The 27412-nt window shown below is 32.8% G+C and overlaps 1 protein-coding gene across 2 annotated transcripts in view; it reads left to right on the plus strand.

Moving 5' to 3' along the window:
- The window catches only part of LOC113394841 (unconventional myosin-XVIIIa), a 218739-nt gene that overhangs the window by 7107 nt on the left and 184220 nt on the right, over positions 1 to 27412 (plus strand). For both annotated transcript variants that reach the window (XM_064218231.1, XM_064218232.1), the window contains exons 2-4: positions 11668 to 11847; positions 16449 to 17669; positions 18484 to 18621. In XM_064218231.1, the coding sequence (XP_064074301.1) occupies positions 11680 to 11847; positions 16449 to 17669; positions 18484 to 18621 (1527 nt within the window). In that variant the 5' untranslated portion in view covers positions 11668 to 11679. The remainder of the gene's footprint in view (positions 1 to 11667; positions 11848 to 16448; positions 17670 to 18483; positions 18622 to 27412) is intronic.

Below are 27412 nucleotides of genomic sequence, written 5' to 3' on the forward strand. Positions count from 1 at the left end.
ATAATAACCCTATGTTTTAAACCGTTTCTATTTCGTTGAATATACATTCTGTAACATTTTAATCTAGATGATGATCAAAATTATCTTACTAAATTTACTTAGTGTTATGGCTTAATGGCTTACTTTACTACAACAAAAATAAAATAAATTTATATAAGTTATTTTAATATTTAGGTTAAGTATTTTTTTTAATGACTTTACAAATTTTATTTAATGATGTCGTTCTCAAACAGTTGTTTTATAAATGTTTGTCACGATACGTAGGTGAAACTCGGTCGAAATATAAAGATGAACAAATATAGGTATGATCGTGGTTATAACCCTTAATAAACATAGCGTGATTAAAAAGAGTAAGATCTACAAATGTTACATAATACTAACTCGCGGTGTGCGTATTCTTCGTTGATGGTACTATGCCAGAAGCTGAATAGGATGAGTATGAGTAATACGCTATATTTATATATATATATACAATTGTCTCGTCGATAATATATTAAAAGAAGATGTGAAGTGCAATTACTTATATATTAACTAGTTTTTGCATTGTGGGGGTTTCAATCGTAGGTTTTAGGGATTGTAATGTAGCCTACGTTTCCTTGAGGTTCAGGCTTGCTTCATACCAAATTACATCAATTTCGGTTCAGTGGCTTAGACGTGGCAGCGTAACAGATAGACAGATTCACATTTATAATATTAGTATAGATTAAACCTTTTGCGAAGCGCTGTGACATACATATTACAGTAATTAAAAAAAAAAAATAGACATAAATAGATTGTATAAATACTGAAATGTATGATGGTGATTGATAATTGCTTTATTGTTTTGAAAACGTTATGTGAAAAACAAACGTGCTAAAAATAAGACTCAGGATCTGCCTTGTACTAACATTGTTCTGCTGGAGCGAGAAAATGATGTAACGTTTATTCAGACACTTACGTTGTCTTGTGATACAATACTATCGAAAGTAACCATTGTTTGATGAAACTTTCAATCTAATTATCGTCAGCCAATCATTCTTTTACAACCTTAACCTGTGACTGCGGCCGTGTGTTTATTTTTTTTTTAATTTGATCGCAGTAATCATGATGTGTGCAGTAGGAACCGGTGTGAGCGGTGGTAGTCACTTTCCATCAGGTGAGCCTCCTGCTCGTTTGCCACCTCTACTATAAAAAAAAAAAAACCTAATAGCTATTGAGGATATATAAAGCGAATGAACAGACATTTTATGGACATATATTTAAAGTTTTGAGACGTTGAAAACAAAAACAAAGCTAGCTGATAAGAAAATAAAAGTGATCTCTTTTGGGCCAGTGATATATACCTAATATGTTAAAAAAAAACTCGCATAGTTAAAATCTTTATTGAAATACATTTTGAGGATTTTTTTATCATAATATTATTTTAACATTTATGACTGTCTGGATAGACATGCAACGGGCGAGCGTCCGGGGAAAACAAACCGTAAACGCCTGAAACGAAATCACTTCTAGTCTCTGAAGTGCTAATCAATGTCACTTTTACTAATCTGATTAAATGCTGGTCGCTCATTGGTCGTTTCATAAGTTGCCATGAACTAATGATCAATCGGATTTGAGTAAAATTTGTTAATTTGAATTTGATCAAGTTTCAGGAACGAGAGTTTGTGTTATTTATAAATTACGTTCATGTAAGATGAATAAGTATGTTTACTGATCAAGTGCCGCAAGTAATTTGCGTCGCCTTAATTTACAGAGCGTTAGAGATCAGAAGGATTATAATAATCGTGAGAATATCATATATCGTTCCCGATCTAACGTACTCGTAATACAATATTATGACGACGGGAACATAGCGGTCAATATTATATGGAATTTATTTTTACTTTTCCAAAATTAGCATTGTTATAATAATGAACACGTGATTCACGAGAGCTAGTTTGTGAACGGGGCCGTCATGTTTACGATCACAATTAAATCGAGCATATGTGTGGCCGTCAACCGCAGACATTGACCTTCTAGACTCTAAATAGAATCGCCAACTTTCGCATTGCGTTAGTTTTATTTGTTTATGGAATTCGGTCGGCTTTTGTCAGTTATAGAGATTTTCTCAGGTGATAAGAATTAGGATTATGTACTCGGTACCGAAATTGTATGGCTTTAAATACAATTTCACTTTTAAAATTAACGACTTCAACGATGTTGTTAAGAACTATGTAGCCTTTATTAATACTGTGAAATGGGTCAGAAGTTCTGATTTCCCTCGTGTGACTCGCAATGAGAAAGGATTTATGGACTTCGTAAAGAATTTTAATGAAATTATTTCTGATTATGAACGTTCATAAATTATTTTAAGATTTACGAGAATTTTCATTTGAGTTGTGTCTCATCTTACTATAAATATTTCTCCAATGCTGTGATGCTAATTTTATAAATGATTTCGTCGCTATTATACAATAAAAAGTTATTTTATTCGAGCCTTCGTGTTCTACTAAACAGTAACACACCAATTTCCTTTCTTCCGCAACGCACAGTACATTGACCCGTACTCCGGATGCGCAGATATCTAACGGGGCTGGTCCGACGGCCAGCGAGTACGGAGCATCCTCAACAAATTTAGTCGTCATTTCGAACATGGAATATAAACGGCGTTCTTACTGGTAAAACATTTTATGCGAAACGTGTTTCTGATGACGAACAGCGTGATTGTTAAATCACAGGAAGCTTTAAATTGTAAAGCTTACAATAAGTTAGAGATAGCAAAAAATCGCTACGAAGAATCAATACTGATAGCTATTCATGTCTATTGTATATATCTAATAAGTTTAATGATTTGACTCCACGTGTAATGAGTAATATTATGTACGTTTAAAAATAATAATATATAAATATTGGACAACATCACATACATTACTCTGATCCCAATCTAAGTAGCTAAAGCACTTGTGTTATGGAAAATCAGAAGTAACCACGGTACCACAAACACCCAGACCCGAGACAACATAGAAAACTTTTTCTACATCGACGATGTTTAAAAATATTTTATTTTTCTAAGCATATGCGCAATGTTGGATTTACATATTTCTTAAATGTGACGTCATATAGGTAATGACAAGCGTGCCTCAAAGACGAGTATAATAAAGCGAATTTGTCAAATATGCTAATTAGTTTATGTATGTATGGTTGTAAGCAAACCTTGGTTATAAAACGATCGCCGCGTGGCTATTCCTTTTTTGATATTGAATATAAGTAAATAATGACAAATTGACAAAAAATACCCGCTGAGTTACTTTCGTCGGTTCTTCTCGGGCATTTTCTTTTCCGTACTGGTTGTAGTGTTTAACTTGTCAATCAGTAAGTAAGCGTAATTTTTCGATTTTGAATAAGGGAATTTGATTTGATTTGTTTTGACTTAATCGCTATAACCATAACCGTCCTCTTTGAATTCAGAACGATGCAGTTTCTGATAAAAAGTGCATCGTACTAAAAAACTTTCTATTGTCATATGTTTAAATCATCAAAAAGTCGCTATTCGATGAGCTGAAAGCACTCGAGAGTTAAGAGCCACTTGATTCAAACTAAGTGATATTGTTAGACCATTCAATGATCGAGTTGAGCGATTTCCTTCCCATATTTATTTACACTTTATCTTTTGGACATTTTTCGTCTTAAAATTATCAAATAGGTCCTTCTCTAATACTTATTTATGTCAAGATAGACCGAAGGTTTTCATGCTATTTGCTATTTGTATAAATATTGTAATATAGAATAGATATATAAAATAGTATTATATTTAATCGCACGATAGTTCTATAATATGTGTAGAAGAAGAACACGAGTCCGCTTTTTTCGTAAGAATATATTATAACGATACATTAATTTCGTATGTTTATGATCTAGTATCGCTTTTGGCCCGAATTGGGATATTTTCGATCGACTTCGACCTTTTTTTTCACCTCTAATATGTACATTATATAAATATTAATCCACTATTTCGATAAAATATATAAAAATGTCACAAATCGAATTTAATATTTATGTATACTTACATATTAATTTAATGAACCGACAGGTAGCGACTTTGACACGGAAGAAATTCTTAGATAATGTTAGGTATACTTCCTGCTTAGAACGTCGTTATAGAATTATTGATAAGGTGATCTTGCTTTGATCTTTTATGCTACGTGATGTTTTTATCATTAGTTATAACAGCGTTAAGGTCAATAGAAGGTAGTACAACATATCTACTCTTTATAAATACTTACAGGGTAGTTAGAAGCGAGCCCAATCAAGAACCACGCAGTAGGTATACACAAAACAATAATACTATTATATTTAACGTTCATGAAGTGTGAAACGTAAAACAATGTACTGTTACTAGCAACGAATAATTTAAACAGCGGTAAATTTAATTTATTCCATATTAAATTATCTTAAGAAAAAATACCGATACTTCGGTAATTTTTTTTTCTTAAGATAATTTACTTCAATTTAGAATTTTTGTATAAGAAAATAATCCGTCACCCTAAGTCAAGATATGTATATTGTGTTATTGTATGAATTGACCCAGAAAAAAAGGCGTGTCCAGCGAGATATGTGAACAATGACGAAAACGTGTGCGATATTGACAATAAAAAAATTCAATGAACTGTCTGATTGCTTCAATATGATACTTTCAGACTTTACATTAAGTAATTTGCGTGTGTTAACAACCAATTACGGCGCTCTCATTATTCTGCAGTAGGCCAATAGTGGATGAAAGCTCGGCTCTGAGGTATTGCGTAATCAGGTGATTGAACTCGGCACGTTGCGTATTCATAGTACAGTTTGCGTGCGAATCGAATTGTTGTTGCTTTATAGCTAACGCTTCGGACTGTTTTATCGTGGGGCCTATTGCATTGGGGCCGTTGCATATTTAGAGTACAATGTTTGAGTATGTGAGTGGGATTCCGTTTCCGTATATTATTTCCAAATATGATGATCGAAATATTTTTGACTCAAGTACGGTCAATGTATCGATACCACCGCTCCGTAAAAAATGTTACATAGTATTAACGCCACTCAATTAAAATAAATCTTGTAAAGTAAAAAGTTTTTTTATTCTATGATAATTCCTAAAAAACCGCGCGATGAACATTTAACCGTAAATTATGCAATGTATTCAACCGTTCTTAAATGATTACAATAAAAGATTAAACAAACAAATTGAACGGATACAAAGTAGATACAAATGATAACGCTTAATAAGCAAGAAACGAAGAAGATAATAAACCGTTGAACACAAACTATGAAGACTTGAAATATGAGCACGCGCCGTCGAATGCAACAATAGCGCGGAATGCGGCGCGGCGACATGAGGCGTCTTAATTACTGCGCTTGATGCGTGCTGTGAGTACTGTAACGAGCAGCTTCGGCTGCGACGATAACAACCTCAATAAGGGCAATAACATATAAGGCGTCATCTATCATAAACCGGTTGCAGTCACCGGCGTCGTGCGCATCAATCATAATTATAACATTTCTTTATTTTTCATTGAGTTGTCTTCGGCTAATAGTGGTTCGTTCATCGGTCATGGTGAAACAGTCTTTTTTTTTTTTTTTTAATATTTTTCTCAGGATTATTTATTTATTTATTTAATAAAGTATGTATTGACAGTTATTACCGCGTAGGTGTGTGCCCAGAATCTTTTTTGGAATGAATTTAAATAATTGCTACATATTTTAAAAAAAAGTTTATTTTGAGACGAAAAAAAATTTATAATACTTAACAAATATAAAAAAAATGTCCTAATATTAAAAAAAACCTGGACTAAAGCTAGAATAATTAAGATTACTTATTCAGGGCTGTAAAAGTCATTCGTAGTTTTTAATCGTAAAATGTTTTCTATATTAGGGTGACTATGACTCCATGAGATGTAGGTTAAGTTCCGAGGTTAAGGTCTGATTAAATATAAACACCCGATAAATGTAATTGGTATGAAACTTCACACAACGATAGGAATTTAATTGCATAGTAAATTAAACTAATTGAAGTTACATTTAAAAGATATCTCTAGTGGAGAATAACACATTGTAAATAAGGAAATTAAGTTTTATATTTAAAGCAATTAATGATTAATCATAAGTTTATAAACAAGCACCATAAATATACGCAATAATATAACGATTCAACGGGGAAATGCTGCCAGCATTTTTGTTAGTTGTTACCCAACTTATATATTTCTGATCTTAATGTATTTAGTTCAGATAATATTCAAATTATGTTGTTATAAATGTAACATATCTGAATTTCTTTGGTGGCTCGGTACGTTAATTCGTTTCACTGAGGCTCTCGCAAGGTGAACAAAGGTAAATTTCATTTGAGGGTCATTCAAATCACGTTTTTTCCATGGATTGCGGTTCAGCCAGTCTATTACAGTACTACGCTAAATGTTATTGTTGTTAATTATTAATGCTGTACCTCATTTATAATATGTTGTTGCTTTTTTATATTAACCTGACAAACGAATAAATGGACCAATGATTAGTAAGTTCGTTGCTTTAGTTTTCTTTTTTAATAAACTAAAGGCCAGTTTTGGCAATATTCCGTCAACTGTGTCTTATTTCATGTATCACTAACATTGTCTTTTAAAATAGAAATACAAACTTAGTCGTTTACCTTAACTTCAAAATGACACGATGGATTCTTTGATCAATCTGACGATGAAAACGACGGTGACTTCAGTAATAAAGAATTGAATTTAATAGTGTCTGTGAATTGTTGTCGCAAATCCGTCGTCAAATGCAAATGCGAATAGAAAATTGTCAAAAAAGTCCTTAAACAGCTATTAATTATACAACTGTTACTAAAACAATCTTACCAAGCATAAACCTGTTACTTTATCACGCTAACGAATCCTAGTGAAAGTGAGGTGCGGTGAATTAGTCCTTTGCAAATATGGTGTTTACAGTTTTCTTCGAGTGGATCTTATTATCATGTAGTTGAATTGAATGCCACACGACTAAGATGTCGCAGTCCAGTAATCCTGGACAAAAAATTGAATTTGATGTTTTTCTATAACAATATCATCATGCTTTGTTTTGATTTTCTCACAATCAGTTAACTTTAATTCAAAACAGAACCAGTCTGATGCTTTTAAATTTAAACGCAGATGTGTAATTAAAAACTCTTTACATGTGTAACAGCGTCTTATTTTTATCGACGGAGCTATTAGTTACGTTTGTAACGTAAACAATATTTGAAACCGTTACTCGTACTATTTTTAACTAACATCATGCAAAGTAAAGTCTTTTTGTATACGTGTTCACAAAATGTTTACTGTTTGTATGTATGTAACTTTTGTTTACTAAGAGGATTTCAATTTGGAAAATACGTATTATTTTTGTGTTATCAATATTCAGTTATTGAATCTCCGCTTGAAAAAGACTGCCTTGTGTAATTTAACGTTCGCTGAGGGTAGCGATTATAATCCAAATAACTGTATTTACTATCAATAGTTTTATTTTCAATTAAAACATACAAAATCACGTCACTTGTTGGTTTAAGAGCTATTTTTTATTTAATTTTTATTGCTCAAAATTATTCATGTACATATATTGCAAGCATTAACAATTATTTTGCTTGGTGCTAGTCAATCTGGATAGGTACCATCACATATTCTATACATCAGATATTCTACTGCCAAACAGCATACTTAGTATTTTCTTGCAGCGCCATTGTAGTGACCTGCAACCAACCACTAGGTATTTGCCCATATAGTAAATTTCACTGCTCAAATTCGGTCCTTCGCTGATGTATTGTACGATTATAAGATTTAAGACGATGTTACCGTTGGGGTTTTCGATAGAAAAAGGTTTTCGCTTTGAGAGAGTTTGTTCGTGTATATTGGTATATATATTGGCGTATTGATCATGAAACTGCTTTATCTTTAGAATTTGATTTTCGATATAAAAAGTAACAACCTCTAAAGCATTGATATCAAGGTCGTTCGCTTAATCGGTTAATTTGAACAGTTGGAAGGTTTGGCCATGAATATACCGATCAGTGTTGCTTTTGCTTTAGCAATTGCCAGCTCATAATTCGGACAGAAATAATAAAAATCAACGACCTGAATACTAAATTCAACAGCCAGCTTAGTTATCTGTAAACAGAATACGTATGTAACTATTCAAGTATACATTTCGGAAAAAATATTTGTATTTATTTGGTTAAGTTTTTTTATTTCAACGGCTTCAAATTTTCTTTTGTCTAGAACAATTCGCGCTTTCGAAAAGTGTGATAACAAAGTTCATTATAACTGAAGTAACTGAAATAGCACTTTTGTAATTTAGTTAGATTGCTCTGTGTACAACATCATTACAAGGGTGCATATTGATGTTTCCGGAAGTTTGTTGGTGAAGGATGTTTGGTTATAGATCATAGTTGTTGAGGCTGAGTCACTGCAGCATAAGTTCTTCTTTTAAGAACTAAAGAATAAAAAGTATTTGAGTTAATTGTTATAACCGATCACTATTTAAGATTATTTTCTGAAGAATCTCAATATATTCTGTAACTAATTTGGTATCTCTATCGTGAAGGGAAAACGATCATAGTTTTTCGATACTTTTATGAATGTAAAAAAAATGTTTTATAATTCTAAAGATCATCAATACGCCAACCAAACGAAAAAACAAAATAAAGTCGCTTGATCCACAGGGGAGAAAATGGCTTAATTATTATAGTCAATATAGTTTATCTCTTTCTCACATTTCACGATCGTGCACTGCAGTGAGTTTTGAGTTTTCTTACGGAATAGCTTTCCACGTGCATATGTATAAAGAATATTCTTATTATTTTATTGATTGTTTGACTAACTTGTTAACGTCTGCTTCATTTGTGTAAATACATCGCTAAATGACTTTGTCACGAAAGTGTCAAATAGCTATATGAAAGACTTCAAGATTTATGTATTTATGATTATGACTAATTAGTAGGTAAATTACAATAATATAATTAACTAGTCATTACTAGTAGTTTCCTATAATTTACTTGTTAATATTGTTTTGTAAAATAAAAGACTATCCCAATAAAAATACGGACGTGTGGTCACTCATATATCATATATGAGTCGACTCAAAATGTAACTGACCATTTAGTTAATCGACAGACTTGTAAACTGATACGATACATCTATGTTGAACTATGATATGGCCGAGTTTTAATAATCAAATCAAAATAAACTTTCGAGAGATTCAGAAGCGTTATTACGAGGGACCCGTCATGCTTACGAACAAGCTTGAAATCATCAGTTCGTAAAACTACCGAGATGAATTTGCACTTAACTCAAGTTACTGTTATTTCAATTAAACTAAATTATTTGAGTATCTGTGTCAGTAGTCTGGGAATCACTCGGCAATTTCTATGAAGTTTGGCGTCAGTGAGGCAGAAAAGCCAGCCGAATTTATTTTTCGATGCATTACACACTCAACCCTAGCTCCAAATATATGTGACTGACGACACTTTTCACGGATTAATAAAGAAAATTAAGTGATGTAAATATAATTTGTACTCAGGAATAATCTAGCTTTATAGAGTGCTTTTTTTTAATTTGTTCATTAGTTACAGATTTACTATATATTATAACAAAATATATATTATCAGTATGGAAGTATAGATAGGATTAAGATAACTCTTGTCAGTAAATAATTCTTAAAGGTGAAATTTATCTCTCCTCCATTACAAATGTCTTAATGACATCTGTAACGAAGGAGTTTATATTCCCTACGAGTGATTAGAATCAAGGTCCTCGTGTATCGTGGCTCATCAAATGCGTTCGGCGTCGTAGAGTCTGGAACGTGCGCTATCCAGGTCGATGCCCACTGACCGTAATATGCCCCACGATTATCATACAAGACACGTACATTTATGAAACTATTTATCCACTTCCTTTAAAGGCATTTTAAAGATCTATTACGTCCTTTAAAGAACATATTTCTTATCAGCTGCTGGTAAGTCGTTATGTTGTTTTAAAATTAACTTAATTGATATGTCGATTATTATATATGTATTCATGATATAACCGAGATGGCCCAATGGTTTGAAAACCTTAATTTTATACGGTGATTACGGTTTGACACTTTGACAAGTTTTGATTTTTCATGTGTTTAGTTTGAGTTTGAAATTCAATTTTTTGTTCGAAAGGAAAACATCGTAAGGAAACCCGTATATGTCGGATAAAAAAATTGCCAAATGTGTATTCATAAATTCGAATTGGAGTAATGTCGTGGAATAAGCTCCTAAACATTCTCCACAAAAATGGTAATGAGCCCAGCAATAGGACATTTGTGTCCGACAAATTAACTTTTTATATTCATCACTCCAAAAATTTACTCACAAGCGTATGTACATATTTTAAACTGCAGAAGAAACAATACGTTTGAAAGCCTGCCAATACCAGAAACCCACAGCTCGTCAAGCCATTCATCTACGGAAAATGTGCACTTGCGTCAGAAGAAAGGATTACAAAAAAAGAAACACTCGACATAGGGACTACTAAACATTCTTTTGTTTGCAATAATATATTTTAAGGACAAGCGATATATGTTATATTTGCTTGCATGTACTCCGTCGATGATGTCAAATGTTACGCGGACTTATACGATTGTAATGCTACGTATTGGTCATTTGCATTCAAATTTGTTCGTTCAATTCAAAGCACATTGCGTTGTAGAATGTGAGGACAGTTAGTTAAGTTGGAATTGAATATCGTTTCCAAGTAATAACGGTAACATCTATTGTGACAGATTTTAAACGCGGATTATTTATACTTTTATTTCTTAAAAGCTGTGTTTTTTTAGTCTGTGCCTGTGTTTTTGTAGTTTTTATTAGTCTGTGGTTTTATTTGCGTTCTTTTTTATTTTTATAAATTAAATTTATATATATATAATTTTTAAGTAATATATATATAGAGAGATACACAAATTATATTTTTGATGAAGTAAAGGTTAAACTGTATCTTGAAATCAATTTAATAAGCAAAATATATATAAATAAATCACAGACACTCAATGCAATTAAAAAAAAAACAATAATTATTACTATCCATAAAATTAAAAGTATAATATTAAAGAAAACCTGATTCCATCGTGTATGAATTGTCGTGCATATTAACTTTCGGTACCTGTATGTGTTTTTGGGCAATACTTCACTAGCAGATAATTAAAACCGAGACCATAAAAATACACCGGAGTCTTACAAAGGGTACATTGTTACTTTAGAGCGAAAGTAAAAAATATTTCGGTAAAATAAAGGCAATTGCATAAGTTGTTCAGACTGCAATGAGTTTAGAACACTGCTCATTTCGACTTGTCTCTGTTTCTTAATATTATTAGTTGTTCAACATTGCACACCGTTGCTTTCCTCGCTTCACAATATATTCGCGAAACCAAATCAACTGCACATTTGCAAACAAAATTAATCAGTAATGTTTCAAATAGCTGATCACCTTGAACTTTTTGATACAGGTTTAAAGCGATTGCCATTTGGTCTTCGACATTCTTGTCCCGTTTTATAACACATCTAAGATTTATAACGTGACTCAGTGTTCTAGTAATTAATATTAATTTAATTTCTTCTATCTCAATTTAAACGAGAATACGACTGAACAGTTTGAATTCATTTAATTTTTATTTTAAACAATATTTTTGTTTCAGTTCGAAACCACCATGTTTAACTTCATGAAAAAATCTACCGTCCTGACGGGCGATTCAGGTGGTTATGAAGAAAGAGACGGGGAAAAGGAGAGGAGGAAAAAGGAGAAGAAGGAGAGGAAAGAGAGAGAGAAAAGAGAACGCATAGCAGCTGGTCTCGAGGAACCACTGAGGCTAGAAGAGGTAAATGTAGCAATATTTTTAAACAAACCCAATCAATTGTAACGAAGGGTAAATGTTTTAAATAAACAATGTTTAACAACAATTGTTTCGTCCAATGTAATGCAATGACGAATCTGTATTATGACTAAAATATTAACAATAGGAACACGAGCCATTACTTTATAAGAACATCCTTACGGTAACCCTGTAACTCATGTATAAGGGGACCTATTTGAAAAGTTGCAGTGTTGCATATCTTGATAGAATTCGTCTTCGTCCAGTTCCAAAGTTCATACGTATTTATTCGCGTACATAAGTTGTAATTTGCCATTGACTTTGTCGATGAAGCCCTTTCTTGCTACACGGAGTCTTTATTGCTTTGGGATTAACAATACCGAAACCTTATAAGGAACGTTCCTTCATTAGAACGGTCGAAAGAATTCGCATAAATCTATTAGTTTTAAAATTTTGTGACTGTAAAGGTAGTTAAATACGTCGATATGATATAAATATATATGACACGCTTAGATTTAATAAGATAAATTGATGTTTTAAATTATGTCGCGACTCTAATGAGTGGAATTTAAGATACTTTGCAATTTTACAGTTACCAGTGTCTATGGACAAACCAGTTTTCTAATTATTTTCCAAGGTGTTCCACGACTATTTTTTTGCGGTTACACGATAACTGTATATTATAAAAATCCACAACAGTCACAGATAGACTTTCAAGGTTTTACGGAAAAATGTACCGGCGTGGTACTACGTGATGCGATGTATTCTGTGTTTGGAAATAGATAACTATGAACGGTTAACATACATTACATTATGATTAAAGCGATTATTAGTTCTGCAGAATATGAGGATGACAAGACATCTAGTCATACTTCAGTTGAAATGCAGGTATAGAATACACGCACTTGTCTTTGCTCGACAAACATGTCGTAGACAAGTATAATCTTTCTTATCATCGTAAATCTTCGTCACTTTGTCTTAAGATATCGCTTAGCCTAATAACCATCTTTTAAAATCATTTGGTATACTCGATTTTTTTTTAATTTAATTTCAAAACAGGAGCACGTTCTCAATTTGGACGTTTATATATATAGAGATATATAGAGATATTTTATGTATGTATAACAAAACTCCGTCATATATGGAATTGCAAAATATTTTTTTGTTCCCATAAGGTTTATTCAGAAATGGTCTCATGTAAAATTTCGTAAAGACCTAAACCTAAAGAAAATTTCTTTCGGAAGGCTTTATTAAATTTGACTATTAAATAAATTTAATAAATAAATTTGAACTTATCATTAATATTCTTAATTATATGTCCTTTACATAATATTGGTTTTATTAATATATCATCACCAACAAAAACAAACTTATACAAAACAATAAATGCAGATAATATCAAACTTAGTATCGTAGCGTTGCAACGCGTATAGGTCATTTCATACGGTTGCAAAATACCATCTACTGGCATTCAAATGTTTGTTTAAGAATGTTGATTCAAGAATCGTATTGTTCTTGTAAAGCCTTTTAGAGTATGACCAAATAACGTATTAAATTATTTATCTTACTCACATTGGGAATATAGATAATATAACTTATTTTTCTTAAAATAACGATTATTGCTTTTTGCTTTCGTAGTCAAGTGTTCGTCGTTGTAAACTTTTTACAAATTTGACCATTACTAGGATTTTTTACGATTACTATTCTATTTTTTTATACAGATTTCGTAACTTTAATATTATAATTATGTGATGCATAAAATCTAAATGTATTTTATTCAAGAAGGCTTATAAAAGAACCTTTTAATAGTCACTGTTACAGTGGTTTCTGTTACAATTAAATGTAAAGCGACCACCGGAACAACCGGCAAGATATTCAGTAGTTACTATTTTCCAACTTTTTTAATATTAAGGAGTATGTCACTAGAGCACAATTGTATTACCTTTAATATAATCTTTTGTTCAGTAATATGCCTTATTTATCAATGTTTTTTTTTGACATGAGCTTTAAACTTTTTAATAGGCCGAGTTAAAAATAACCGTGGAATTTTATTCTAGAAACCAATACCGTGCCTAAGGAAGGATGTATTAACTTTGCGAAGTTGGAATCTAGGTGTTATTAGTTTACCTTTCCTCCTCGTGATCTATATTTTTACACAAATACATCTCTGTATTAAACTATATCCATAACATATTATGTATAATATCCGCATAGTTAGACTCGAACTGCAAAATTGTTTGTTGATTTTACTAAGAAAGTAAGTCAAATCTAGATTTTAATTTTCAACGTATTGATTTGTTTTAAATACAGATAATATCGACGCGATTTATTTACATTCGTTATCTGTATTGCCAATCGATAAATAATAATCGAATGATAAATTTAATCGATCGTTGATGTAAGGACAGATTACTTATGAGATAAGCTTTTATATTTAGTCGTCAAATTGAAAGCATTTAATTTGATAAAATAATCACATAAATGTTTTTGCAGTTATTTTATTTTTAAAGTGGCTTTTGGTGTCAACTGTCTAATGAATACTCTGACAGGGCTTGTGGCAGGAACCTATCTCTATATTTAAATTTCTCTCTTTTTCCTTTATTATTATTTTTAATTTTCTTTATTTGGTCATAATGAGCATTACTACATTAAATACGTTAGTTTCACTCCGTGGGTTCGCCCATGTCTGAGAGAAGACTAGGGTTTCGATGTTGACAGATTTAATGTATAGGTTTGAGTAGTTAAAACATATTTGTAATATTATTTAGGATGACTATGTGATATGTTTCCGATAAGAAACTCACGTTTACAGATCCCATACGTATGTTTTTACTTCTAACTTCGATCCTCGTAATAAATGAGCCTTATTATTTGGACTGGTTGAACTGCAACGTGCGAAAGCATGTTTATTTTTGATGCAGCGCCGTCACTTCCTGCCTTTTAATTATTCTAGCTCATTGATACAGTGTACGGTTTCACCGGATGTGTTGTGAACTCATCAACATTTGGGTCGGCTAGGACCTAGGTGAATTGTTTTAATACAAAGGACAGAATTGGTCATGTAAGTTTTCTGTGTCATTCGTTAATACCAAAGCGACGTGCGTTTCTAATATCTAGATCATTTCCACCCTGTCTACTAATCTTGTTTGTAGTGTTAGAGGATTTGATTTATTTGATTATGATAGTTGAGACCTGTTTTATTTAACCTGGCGAAATTTATAACTTAATTTTGTTTTAATGTTTCATTAATTTTAGTTCTTACTCTTAATGTTACTAGATTAAGGAAAATTCCATTTAAATTGTTCATACCTGTTATTGTACGTTTGGTTGCTCAGTGGAAAGAGTTAATTATCGTTAATTACTATTGGTATAATTAACACTTTCATGTCGTATTGGCTAAATATATTACACGTATCTTCGATAACTATGTTAAATCCTACATATATAAACATATGTATATCATTTTAGATCTTACGAAACTATCAGACCTGTACAAGACAAACTCAACGAAGTGATCCTATACTTTACTTTGATTGAAATTAAATGATTATTCTTTATCCGTTTCATTGTTTGTCCTTTTGGTAAATATATCGAGAAAATGTTTCAAGCCAAATTGTTATGTCCCATTTTATTGAACGACTTGAACTGGAATCAATTACTGGTTTTTTTATGAGTTTTGAGCTATTGTAATAAAATTTCGTCCCCACCTGCACTAAATGAATTGATTCTATTAAATATGTAATCAAAAGATAATGTGATGCGCAATGAAAGTAAGTAAACACGCGTGTTGATGACACGATGTCGGTACTATGTTATTTATACATGTAAATTGTGAGATGCACAACAGTTAATCAAAACGATTCAATCTGATCAGAGAAACCGGTTCTAAATTGTTTTATATACACTTTCATTACCGATGAATTTGCTGTTAGTTTGCTCATCTTTTGGAATGTCGCTTTTTGCAACGATGGCAGTTTGACGAGTTTCATCACGTTTCTTATAGCGTTATCTACCTCGACGGAATATCTGAGATCGAGAGTAAAAAATAACACTAAAATATATTTAAAAAGGTCCAAGTTACATATATATTAAACGTTACAAGTAAACTCATCTATCTAACTTGTTATTATTATTAGCTTGAATTTTGCCTCTGCCTCTTTGAACTAGTTAGCTTACAAAGCAAGAGATCCTACGGTTCTGGGCGCGTAAATAATAAATAGTAAGGACTTTTTGGTAAATTAACAGTAGCAGTCTGTAGGTAGTGTTTAAAATCTCGTGCCTCCGAAAAAATTAACAATCGTTGATCGTGCGCCAAAACTTTCTTTGGTCTCGCCAGATAGCGCTGTTCGGATTATGAGAATGAGGTTTTAAAGAGTACATCTAGTGTGTTCAAACATTAGCATGATATTAGCGCAATTCTCCAATGAGAATGGACGCTGTCCGAAATCAGTCCGGAGGACATCATCATATAATACATGCGGAAAAATGCAAACATATATTGGATGTATTTTAGGTATAACTGCACATAGCACCGCAGTCGAATTGTGAATGTTAATTTATTGTTATACTCAATTTATATTTAATCTAATTAGAGATTTTTTCCACAGGTTCGAAGATCTCTAAAACTGCGAGGGAGACGCAAAGAAAAAGAAAAGCTGCCCTCGGGTATCACAGCAGACTATACCGCTTCACTTTTCGCTCATCTTGAACAGGATTCCAATTATTCTAACTATCCACTTATATCTACCTCGGGATCTAATTCTAATCTTAGCGATGAAAATAACCACTTATCGCCAGGATATCCATCTCACGGTTGGACTAAGAAAGAGGGTGTATTACAATCTGACAGCTCGGAGACATCTCTCAACTCTTTAAACAATCCGAACAATATAAATAGTAGTCCTCGCCAAGCACCAAATCTACCTCCTATACCACCGCGTCCACCAAAACGTGGAATCCTTAAAGGTACTCGTTTAAGTAATACTAGTTCTAATTCCCAAGAAAGCAATGTCCAAAGTTCTGATACTGTCGATTTTGTCAATGGTCAAGACCCAAACTTACTTGCTCGTAATACTCAGCAAAACGAAGTCATTTCTTATGGAATCCCACCTTCAAAGAGTACTTCATCGAGTGATGATATGCAGCACGTACAAAACTTTACCAAAAAAGTTATTCATAGCCCCGTGGAAAATCAGTACAAAAATTATAAAAATAACACAAATTCTTCGATTAAAACACAAGACATTGACGAGACACCAAAGACGAATGGTAATAGTTATTTGGGCGTGACCTCGACGTCGCCTAGTGCCGATTCTTTAACAGATACTACCACTAATTCTTCATTCGCTACGCCTCCATTTTCCACGTCGCCTGTCGGAGAGTCTCAAGGTTTCCATAGATGGTCTAGAACTAGCACTTTTGACGACGTATACTTACCGTTACCTTCCCTAATGCCTCTTCATCTTCCGAAGCCCAGAGTCTTAACCATTCAGCGTCAAAAAGCTCCTAGAAATGACTTTGGATTTAGTCTCCGCAGAGCTATGATACAAGAAAGAGTTTTCATTGGTGATATGAAGGAATTGACTGGATACGAAGAAAATGGAATTACAAATGGTGATAACAAATACGTTGGCAATAATGTTATTATTAGTAAATTGACACACAAAGCTGTGATACTAGCTGAGCCCGGCTCGTACCCTGGTGCTAGTGAGACTGGTCTGTTACCAGGAGATAGACTTATCGAAGTCAATGGAGTTAATGTGGAAGGGAAAAGTAGAGAAGAAGTTATCGATCTCATCAAGAGTAGTCAGGACTATGTGACTGTTAAGGTCAGTATTTTAATATTGCATATACAAATATAATGATTCCATACACGAATACTTTTAAAATACATTAAACATATATTTAAGTTATTTTGCTTTGTGTAAGCCAGTCTGAATAAGAGCAACAACACATTAAACCGCCAAGCATCAATACTAGTATTGTTGTGTTCCGGGTAGAAAGGTAAGTGAGCCAGAATAATTACAGGCAACAACAAGGTCGGCGGAGCATTGGCCGTGTAAGGGATAGTTAATTCATAGTTACAGTGCCAATGTCTAAGGGCGGCAGTCCGCTTATCATCAGGTGGCCAATTTGCTAGTCTGCCTTCCAATTTTAATATCTACATAGTAGAAAACAAAGTCGCTTTCTGTCGTCTGTACGCTTAGATCTTTTAAACTACTTAACGGATATAAATGCAGGTTTCATCAATACAATAAGATAATATACATATACATACATATATATTATATAAAAAAAAGCCGAGAGTATCAACTTTCCAAGTCGGAAATAGAAATAAGATTTTTCTTTTTGTTTTTGTTCTTTAATCTAAAAGTTGTACATATATATACTTTTTATACCTGTGTGAAGTGGGGTCAGGTTGGCACAGGGATAGATAGCTTATTAAAAATAATGAAAAAAACATTTAAACACACATTTAGTATACGATAAAAATTGGATGATCTTTGTACACAAAATTTTATGACGTGTGAAATAGAACTATTTCCTCAGAAGCCGGAAACAGTTGTGATGAAAATTGTCAAACACGTTAAATAGGATTAATAATAGATTATTAATATATATATTTTTTTATATTACTGACAGGTGCAACCAATAGCTGAGCTGTGCGAATTGTCACGGCGACGTGCCGCGGACGGAGGAGTCGAAGTGGAACTATCGGATAGTAACGTTAGAGGGGGGACGCTGAGTCGGTCGGGGAGCAGGCGATTCACTAATACCCAGGTATGTAACTATGATTAACATCTTCTGCTCTTTAGTTGTAGCAGCGGCAGCTGTGTTATTGATTCTGTCAGTAATGTTGAATATGTTTTGCTTATAATGATAAAATAGCGTGGTAGGTATTTAATTTCATAAAAAGTAACTATTGTGTTTCTTATCGGTTCTTCTCGGTAGAATCTTTTTCGAATCGGTGGTAGGATTGTTTGACGATTTAAAAATTATTTTCTATGCCTACTTGAATAAAGAATATTTTGATTTGATTTGAGAAAAAGTAACTTGATAATTTTGCATGATTTATCACAGTTCCATCGATTCTGAACGTAAACTGTCTTCGTTCAGAATCGGTGGAAGCCTTACGTTACACTACGGAGATTTAATCATGAAAGTGGCGATTCAAAGGTATTATTTTTAATATATTTCTAAGGTTGTGTGGGAGAAGATAATGATGCGACCGTGATGTCCAAATTCAAATATCAGTCCACAGCTTTATTCGCGTATGAAGAACTCGGGAATGTTAGGCAGTCTATGTGTTTTATATCTATGTAATTTCGTCCAAATACTCTCAGTCGTTTTTGTATGACTGAATAACAAACCTTTCTAATTAGTAAGATAGTATCCTAATATAATTATTATATTTTATGTTATGTTTTAATTATTATTATTTAATAATAATTAATGCATAATTTAATTAATAATAAAATAAATAAATACAATGCAAGCATACTTAAGAAATTTTGTTTGTAATTAACTGGGTAAAGTGATCAAAACTGCCCAACCAGTTGTTGCCAGATGGCTTTCTCTTTTATTGTCTTTTATTATATGTCTGAGTGCTGCTATTTGGTGGTAGAATTGGTGGTAGAATATCTGATGAGTGGATTGTACCTACCCAGACCCCTACCACCAAGTAACCCGACTCTTTTCCTATGCAAAATCGATTATTATCAGCTTAATCGTAATTGAGGATTAATTATTTTTATTTGTATCGGATGCGATACGATCCCGAGAATATTTCGATCAAACTCCGATCGAATCGCAACAGGATTTTTGTGTTTTTCAATTGCCATAAAGTGAATCAGAAATAGAATCTGCTATGTGTGAATACACACCCTTATCTCCACAAAGACAGAAGAGCGCCTAGCCCAGCTGTGGGATGTTAGCAGGCTGTTACTTCAAATATCAAATCACTTCCGATCTATGATCTCATGAGTCAGTAATAAATCGTTATAAAATACGCCCACTTATCGTATTGCATCGTTATACCTAACACATATTGTTCTGTACTAACAGTAAAGTAATTATTATGTTTTTGCATATTAACAATTATGACTGAACATTATCTGTATTAGGTTTTATATTACTTGTAATTTTTACTCATGTATTTTTGGTTAATAATTTAATATAAAACAACCAATGGATGCTATTTTCTTAGGAAGAATAATAATATCACCTCAGCAAAGTTTCATCACAATATGATGGACAGCAATGCTTTTGCAGAGGTTTTTTCGCCGATTCTTCTCAGGTCTGAAGTGTTTCCAAACCGGTGGTAGAATTTTGACGATCAATAAGAAAGTAACACTTCTATGTTGTATAAAAACATTAGAATTTGAATGATTAGAGGACACCTTTATTTACAAATATCAAAGGACATTTTTTTGTATTGAGAAGAAGAAGTACACTACGCTACAACGAAAAAAAAAAAGAATTGAGATAGTCCAGTAATAGATTACGTTAACCTTTACCGAAATAGTGCCTTCAGATTAGAGCATTTCTTTCATTGTATTTGATTTGTTCGTCCATTCGGTTCATGGTCAGAGGTAAAGTTAAATTATACTGGATTAAAGTCTGCCACGACTTCTTCAAACTTACTCCTTACATAATACACAATAATAAAGTTTTTCTTATAAGAATAAGAAAAACTTTATTGTTTTTACAATTTACTTCGGTATGCCCCTGCTGGCGTAACAACGCTTAACTGCCATACTAACTGACCAGTATCGGTTATCGCGTTGCATCAATTACGTCAAAACAATTGCGGATAACGTCGCTTGATGTCTACCGCAAGAACACGGCTGACTGGTATAATGCGAATGGCAGAACTATCCGAGTTTCCGTTCGATAATGTTCGTAACAGCGGTGCACCGCATACCGTTGCATTACGAGCACTAAGTTTTTTTGGGGTCAAGGAACTGGCCCGACTGCATACTATCATGCGTAAAAATGTTAAATAAAAACTGGACAACTCCATTCTCATAAACAGATCAATGTATGACCGTCTGTCAACAATTATGAATCCATCTGTCTATTATGATGCTTATGGTGTTTTCCTGGCAGACTTCTTCTCATGCTCACTTGGTGGCAGGGCTTTGTGCGAGCCCGTCTGGGTAGGTACCACCATATATTCTACCGCCAAACAACATAACTCAGTATTGTTGTGTTCCGGTTTGAAGGGTGAGTGAGCCAGTGTAACTACAGGCACAAGGGACATAACACCATAGTTCCCAAGGTTGGTGGCGCATTGGTGATGTAAGGAATGGTTAATATTTCTTACAACGCCATTGTCTATGGGCGGTGGTGACCACTTACCCATTTGCTCGTCCGCCTACCGATAACATAAAAAAATGCTAGCTATTACCAAGACTAGCAAACCGTATTATAATGCACAGTCGTGCACTAGATGCATTTTCTATTCCCTCACTCTCTCAATCCAATGTGACCGCAAATACGACACGATCAAAAATAAATCAGGAACAGGACCAACTGCTTCACGTGCTATCCGAGGGAGTTTAAACGTTGTCCATTTTTAGAATCAATATCTTAATGGGTTTAAATGGAGACCGCGGAATCTTTATACTTACAAACTAGTTACAAGTCCAACGATGCAATCAATCTATATCTATATTTTATGTCGTAGGTATAATGATTGAAAAATTAACATATAAAAGTGATCAAAGATGCAAGTATCAGTTATTATTCGTCCCATATAACTGGAAATGTAACCGCATGCCCTGTAAGTTAATCTATTCTCAGGCCGTCGTGTGTGACGATATGATTAAATATCAGATTCATGTTTACCTTTTGTCATATTGATTACAAGCACTGATTATTTTCTAAATGAACAAAGGATTCGACGAAAAATTATTCAACGTTCTCTTGGACGTTTTTCTGATGGACGAAATTAAGTTGGTGGAGTGTTTATCGAATTTTGAAAAACGTTTGACTGTCTTGAGCTGTATGTCAAGTTGGCTTCAAGGTTTGTCCTGTCTCGAATATCTAATTTGTGATTGCTTAAAGTGACGTGTGTAATTAATTTTTCGACAAATCAGTTATTAATAGATATTAGTTTAAAAAAAATAACCACATCAATTTTATTTCTTTGAGTGAGATGAACGCAGGTTAAAAAAAATCAAGTGAAACGTCACGTGTTTAGTTTTATCATCGCGAGGATTCTTAGAGGTGTCGTCAGACTTAGGTAGAAGTATATCTATTATCTACCAATCCGTACAGAGCAATCATTCCTTATGGTGGAATAAGGGGCAAATTCCCATAATAGAAGTGAAGTGATCTATGCTCGCGTGATGTTTAAGGGCTACTAGCAGCGACAGACTAACATTTACGATCTTTGGTAGGTACAGAATACCAATCATATAAGACAGAAACTTGAGTCATAATTATGATCTCGACTGCGATTTAACTGCTAAATAGATATAGTCTTCTTATATATTAAAATCTTCTTAAACAGTTTATCATCTGCTGTTAATTTCAAGAGTTTACTCAGTTTTTTATTATTAGATATTATAGAATGTCTTGTGTTCAAATATAATATTTGCTTTATGATGAAGCAAGGCGAAGCGTTAATCTAAGATAACATTGTGACAATGTTATTCTTGGGTACTATTTATTTATGTACATATGAATATATTGTATTAAATATTTTTGTAGATAAAAATATTTAATTTCGCCAAGATTATACTGAATAAGATGTGTTTCATTCATCTTTTCTGATATCTGTATTATTTTTTGTTTGGGCAAAATATTTTTGTTTAACGACAAATATTTACATGTATAGACGGCGTTCTCCAGACCTATTTCGGTAAAGCGAAAGAAACCAGTCAATTGCGCGTGTAATGTTGTCGGTCTCTCCTATACGATGGCAGGCACAGGACCAATGATTTTACGAACTTTCTGAAACATGGGAGGACAAACACCTGCCTGTGGCTAAGAAAAATCCGATAGTATTAAATACAGGACCTCGGGACGTACAGGCTTTTACGCCAGTCACTAGACCAACGCAGTTAAACTTTAGGCATACTTTTATATAGATAACGTCTCCATAAAATCTTTGTATTCTCTACATGTATCCCGGCACAATTCTCTGTTCCACCGCCGAGTGCCTTGTTAGCTACGACACTAGAAATTCTGCATGCGTAAGGTTCTATTCAATCCCGCCATTCGGTAGGGTTGGAACACTCAATACCCTCGTGTATTGTGAATCATAAGCCTTACACACAACCTGCGATACAGTTGGGTTTAGGCTGTTTTAAACCAATGCTCGCATCCATTAAAGTCGCTTATTCATTGTGCATTTCCGACGCGGTTTCAAGGCGTTTATTCTTCAGGGTTTCTTTTGAAGCAGTTCTTAGTTTATCGTTTGGGTTGTTGTGTTGTTAAATATTTTTACGTTTACCAATGAATGACTTTAAAGCCCAAAAACATTAATAAATATATTTTGTAGTCTACAAGATTATATAGATGATAGAAGAGTTTGCTAAACGTCTTTCTTATACGGGACACATACATAAATTTATAACTGTATATGATTATTACATGTAATTGAAGAAAAAGAGTAACCACTGAGATTTTTTGCCGGTCCCTTTCGGTAGAATCTTCGTTACCGGAGAACTCTTTACGTTTTTAATATGAATAGAAATAATATTGCTTTGATTAAATCATAACCTAATTGTTTTTAATATTTAGTCGTAAATGTGACGGAGAAACTCATAAAATAGGTAATATTAAAATGCTTAAAAAATAGTCTCTTTATTTAAATTAAACCGGTTCGTTAGTCAAAGCAATGCGGCCGACCCGTTAGATTCATTTTTTGCCGTGAAATGCTAAAAATCATTATTCTAACTCGTAAAGCAAATATGTATCTACTTATATCTTATTATACTTATAAAATTAATTGTATTCGATGAAGGTACTCTTTTAAGTATAGTGAAAATTGAGACCTTGATAAATTTTTAATTTATTTTTATATTGAATAACATTAATCTATATTGAAAATTGTGTAATAATAAAATGTTTATTTATTTAATACTAGCCGAACATCCGGAAATACCCCCGCGAACTTAAACAAAAACAGACTTCCCGAGGAGTGAGTGAAATAAAAATGTCTTTCCACCGGTCTCAAACTATCTCCACAGCGAATTTCATCTAAATAGGTTCAGCGGTTTAACCTTGAGCAGACAAGAGTTTGTTTCGCATTTATAATATTAGTATAGATAAAGGAACTCCAACAGAAGTATGCACTTCTATGTAGGAAAAATATACGAGCCTAATAGATATTATAAATGTGTTACTGGAGAGTATATTATTACTAAATTTAAATGATACTTATGATATTCTGAATAATGTGATTTGATTTTTAAATATTTCTCGCCGGTTCTTCTCGGTAGAATCTACATTCCGAACCGGTGGTTGCTTTAAATTGAATATGATGTACAATGACGGTTTAATTTTTTTAAATATACATTGAAATATAAAGTAATATCTAAATCCGTAAATCCCACTGGTAGCAATCTACATTATATCCGATATTACTTTTTCGGACAAGAAAGCAAAATGAAATAACTGACTACTCATTAAGATCTAAGACTGAAAAAAATGTTGAAAAACGACTTATGCTATTTTGGTGCTTTAAACATTATCACTTTCCGACACTCACGATCGTGTTCTGCGTCGAGTCCTGAGTAAATTCTTAAAGAATAGCTGTACAGGATATTATTATTACTTTATTGATTGTTTGAATAACTCGTTAGCGTCTGCATCATTTGTGTAAATACATCGTTGAATGACTTTGTCACGAATGTGTCAAACAGCTATATGAAAGACTTCAAATGTATCTATTTATGATTACGACTAATTAGTAGGAGTTATGTGTTTGTTCTTACGGAATGCTCTACTGTAGACGCACTAGTGATTATAGAGTTAATTTAAAAAAAAAAAACAACTATCTTTATAAGTGTATGTAGAAAACTCATAGCAAAAATAAATGTTATACCCAATATCAGGGAGCATAAACTGAAATTAGGTTACGGCAGTAAATTGTAATGGAAATCAAAAATAGTTTCAAATTAGAGATTCGAAGGTCGTCCAATATCTATCCAAGGTAAATTGCAGGCAATCGGCCATCGAACCTTATGTGGGAGCTGATAGGCTGTCTAGACGCCACGCCTCCTAAATGAACATCCCTATTGACCTATGCTATTTCGGTGCATTTACGTCGGGAACGTAATTTTTTCGTCAAATACGTCATCTTGCAATCCTATTGCTTGACTATTGTATTAGGATGTCATCACCGAACAATAGGTATTTCGAAGTAACTTATTAACTAATTAGTTTCCTTTTGTCTCTTAAAAAGAGCTCTATTCAAACAGATTTTTACGAATATGAATTCTTAGTTAATAAGATTACATAAATTCCAAATGAAGATTCTTCGAGATAAATTGGCAAGACACTCATTTTAATAACTGAACTCATTATTTTAATGCTTAAATATATTGTTCTATTTAACAGTATTTTTTAGTACGAATGGGTTCCATATAATTTAACGTTTGACGCAATAATGAAAAAAAAAAATCTATCGGATGTAGTATGTTGATAGACTTAATTACTTGCATTAGAAAATGTCAAATTGTTAAAAGAGATATAAAAACTGGGAGATATTAATCCACATTATTTGTTTTTTTTTTTTGTCTCAAGATGTCTGTATACACATTGTTTGTCGGGCAAGTGTGTATATAAACTGTGTATGTGTATATTAAGTCGTGTATATAAACAATAACATATACAATTTTGAACCAAGAAAACAAAGACAGTTTTAAATTTTCTTTATTAACAGTTCTTCAGTTTAATTGTGAATCGAATTTTACGCTGCATTGTCCCCTTGAAGTCGTGTCACATTCAATGTGCCCTGTAATATAGCAAAAGTTCATTCCTGAGGGGTGACCAATGGAATCTTAATTAATATTGATGTTTGCTCCCCCAAGGCCACGATAAATTCTTATTTTCTATACATTTTCTACAGTTGTCTACATTGAACTAAAAGTATGTTTGTTATCTGTATTTTTGATCCATAGGAATACAAAATACATAACAAACTTTGACATTGAATTGCCGCGATATCATTGGTCGAGAGCTTGTATAGTCTATCATGCAGTCTATTTCAATCGAAGGAGGAATGAAGATAAACGAACCTTAGATTTACGTATTTCATGCGATTTGCTAATAGATCTGTTCTCTTTATTTATAATGCTACTACTATACTGATCCTCTTAGCTTATGTATACTTTAATTATACTTCCAAAGTTCAGCTTCGCCGTAAAAACGCCATATTTTTGCAAATGAATATTATAGATTCTGCAAGATCTCGACCAACGACATCGCGTCAATTAGACGTCAAATGTTCTTCATTTGTCTTCTTGTGGTTGGAAAATCCCTTAAATATATGAATATCAAAGAATGCTAAATCTCTGTGAAGACCTATGCCTTATTTTTTTCTTTTTTTTAACATAAGCTTTAAATTAATTAATATTAAAAATTAATTTTTAGAATCGAATTCTTTATAACCCATTCCAACTACAACAGGAATAAAGGCAAATAAACGATTTTCGTTTACGGCTTATTGAGCTTAAATAATGTATGATATTAATTATGGATTCGCAAAACAATGCCATTTTGAATTATTGGTGAAATCTATATCGGAAATTTTGAAGTAAAATTAAAGTGGATATACGTATTCAAGTGGAATAGTGTTGTGCTGTAAATAAAGATATATTAATGAAGAACTGAATCGCATGAGATATCTAAATCTAAAGTTTGTTCATAATGTCTAATGCATCATCTGTTTTCATACTGATTCGTATTAACTATTACTTTAAATACTTAATTAATATTCTATTATTGTTGCAAAAGGAATTTATATTTAAACGATAACTGTTACGAAAACATATATATTACTCTATTTGTTCTATTTCATGACCAGGCTTAAGATACAAAGTAATACATATTATTAGTCTTCCTTCCTTGTTTTGTGAATCATCGCTTAAATATTTAGAGTAAGTATGAAGCGTCAATAGCGCAATGGTTTACGGGCCGCCTAGCGATGTAAAATGTAGCAGGATCGATTGTCTTCCCCACTCCTAACATAAGTGATAAGTTTAAAAGGAGAGGTAAATAGGAATATTAGTAAACTAATTCCTTAATTAATTTGGGTCATCGCTTTTTTTTATTTTAAAAAGTAAACGGTATCACACTGCTGATTGCAGCGTAGTGGTTCTCAATTTAGCTTTTTTTTTTTAAAATACATATTAACTCTCCGTAATTTATAGCATTAACGGTTGCTAATAATATCTGTATAGATCTATCCAATCACGAAGGCATCCCCTCGACGTTAAATTAATTAATTTTTAATAAAATAAACTTTAAAATAATCAAAATTTTATCTGAGTCGTCTCCTGGGCACCTTGAAAAATTTTGTAAGCACGAATTCAACGTAGACGCGCGCATCTGTGAG

Source organism: Vanessa tameamea, chromosome 21, assembly GCF_037043105.1.
Source record: "Vanessa tameamea isolate UH-Manoa-2023 chromosome 21, ilVanTame1 primary haplotype, whole genome shotgun sequence".
Lineage (NCBI taxonomy): Eukaryota > Metazoa > Arthropoda > Insecta > Lepidoptera > Nymphalidae > Vanessa > Vanessa tameamea.